Source organism: Penaeus vannamei, chromosome 7 (assembly GCF_042767895.1).
Source record: "Penaeus vannamei isolate JL-2024 chromosome 7, ASM4276789v1, whole genome shotgun sequence".
NCBI lineage: Eukaryota > Metazoa > Arthropoda > Malacostraca > Decapoda > Penaeidae > Penaeus > Penaeus vannamei.
This window is the reverse complement of record NC_091555.1, coordinates 37,480,585-37,483,084: the sequence shown is the minus strand read 5'-3', so window position 1 is coordinate 37,483,084 and position 2,500 is coordinate 37,480,585. Positions and strand designations below refer to the sequence as shown.

Genomic DNA, 2,500 nt, shown 5'->3' with positions numbered 1-2,500 from the left:
AGCCTCCTCATGAATCTTATTCCTCCTGCAGGAGTGAGGCTGGAAGTGACAAGGTCCACTTCGTCGTAAGTCTGTCTGAGTCTTGAGATTGCTTCTGCTGCCCATGTTTCATTCTCATCGCTCACATTCTTTAATTTGACAGACATGTTGTTAGGCTTATTAAGTCTTGGAATAGACTTTGCACTTTCTTCCCATGGTATGTCAAGCCGGAGGGTCAACTTCATAATCACAGTTTCAGCCGGCGTAAAGGACTTGGCAAGCGCCTGTAGAGCTTCGACACTGGATAAGCGGATAAACAATTCGCCTAGGCACTGCACATTTATGAAAGCGGCAACCCCCTTAACGCCCAAATGCCCCATGAAGGCAGTCAGTTTCCCCCCAGGCAACAGGGCTGTGAGGAGGTCGTCGCCGGTCTCCGAGTTTCCCCATTCGTAATAATGTTGGTCCATCCTCAGCACGACGTGAGTGTTTGGCCGCTTGGATAAGAGCCGCAAGATGGGGAAGACATTGATGTTTTCCCTCAGCTCAGGGAGGCCACCCTTCACGGCAACATTCCCTTGGCTGACACTGCCGTAAATCCGCATCAGTACGCCCTTCGGTGCGAAATCTGTGTTCTGAAGGATTAACACCATAGGATTCATTGGATCACATAAGCTCTCGTGGTCTGGTTTCCAAATGAGTTCCAGAGATATTGCTGCACAGACCAATGCACTAACTTGCGGATGGCAGTTTGACTCTTGGATAATGCGCCACAACGTACCTATGGAGTTATTTCTGCTTCCACGTAACAAAATTTTTGTGATATTCTGCAGAATGCCTTCAGTAACCTTTTTTTCTGTGCACAGATTCCCTAATGTGAAGAGAACAGTATTCCACCAACTGGTTTCACGAATTTTCACTAAAATGGGATCTTTAAGAAAATTGGGGAGCCTTGACGTCACATTTGAGTGATCATGAGATAAATGCCGAACTATGTGTAATGATGCTAGGTATTCCATTTGACTCTTGTGTATAAACGAGAAGGAGTAGTTTATCCCACCCACACTTTCTTTAACTTCGCACAAGAGGAATGCAGAGAGAGTCTGGACAACATCAATATTGACCTTCCGGCAAAAGGAGGTTAATTTGATTTGCTTTGCTTGTTCTATTACAAACTTGCCCTCATCAAGCATTGAAAATGCTTCTTCTGCAAGTATCATCAACCAATCATTAATGATGCCCTCTAGCTCTATATGATGAAGGGATGTTGATGCCTGAAGTCTTGAAATCAGTTTCATGATGCACAGTCTAAACAACTCAGAGAACAGGAGGGTCGATGATGTTACTTTCGAAACGCGAGACGTATCATCCTTCCACAGAATAACCAGCAAAGCTATTGTTAGGGGCAATTTCAGGTGATCGCCGAATGCAGATCCTGTGTTATTCAAGTAGCTTGAAAATTCCACTTCCATTTTATGGCTCTTCTCTTTGTCAGGTTCATAGCATTTAAACATGTTCGAGATGAAACTTCTTAAACCCTGTGATGTGAAACCCTTAATTTGAAGTGTTAAGAGCTTACAGTGATGTTTTGCGGCATTCTGTGTGAGCACAGAAGTGAATTCAGGTCGAGTTGTGATAATCATGCGAGCAGAACCAAGTGTTGAAAATATTTCCCCTATTAAGGCTTTGCCATCCATTGTGGCTTCATCCATGCCGTCAATAACAAAGAGAACATTCACCTTATGGAGTGTTAGTATTATATCTTTTTCATCAAAGAAATCACAGGTTTCCCGCAATAAAGTCTTTTGCATGTAAGAAACCAGTGACCTCTCGGTAACATTCCTGGCTTCTATAAATATCAACATATCAACTGATCTCAGTCCCTCGATTTTTCCCATTCTAGTCCGCCAAACATGTAAAATGTAACGACACAATGAAGTTTTTCCACAGCCAGCTATACCACACAAGATAAGAACTGACGGCAGAACCCCCAAAGGAATCTGTTGATTTTCACAAAAGAGTTCAGTAATGAGTAGAGTCTCAATGTCTATAACTCTTCCTACTTCTTGAATGTGCAGAGGGGTGAAGATCTTGTCCACGAGGAACTCAGGAAATTTGTCATCACTTAACCAAGTAAAAGGATTCAGGATCTTCAAGTTAGCATAAAAATCCATTAGTTCTCTTCTCCCGTGTGTGATAAATTTCCCCACGAGGTCTTCCCGGAACTGTTTCACACTCTCAAAGTATGTCGTGGCCTGACCTGTGAGAGGAGCCGATTTTATTTCGTCAACTTCATCTAAATAATTCTGTTTTAAGTTACCGAGATCCATGCCAAAGAAATCGGAAGCTTCGTCAAACAGATTTTTCAATAACTGTTTGAGGTCTTCCATGTTATCACGCAGACTAAGTTCATCTACAGTAAGCTGCTCGTGGCAAACTCTGTTTCTAACATTCTTCAGATCTATTATTGCCCTCATAAGTGGTCCAGGTAGTTTGTACTCTTGAAAGAGTTTACTTAACA

The 2,500-nt window shown here is 42.6% G+C and overlaps 1 protein-coding gene across 2 annotated transcripts in view; it reads right to left on the bottom strand.

Moving 5' to 3' along the window:
- LOC113812307 (uncharacterized) overlaps positions 1-2,500 on the bottom strand; it is a 14,097-nt gene that overhangs the window by 288 nt on the left and 11,309 nt on the right. For both annotated transcript variants that reach the window (XM_027364174.2, XM_027364172.2), the window contains one exon: positions 1-2,500. This exon is cut by the window's left edge and continues 288 nt beyond it; it is cut by the window's right edge and continues 633 nt beyond it. In XM_027364174.2, coding sequence (XP_027219975.2) covers positions 1-2,500 — 2,500 coding nt within the window.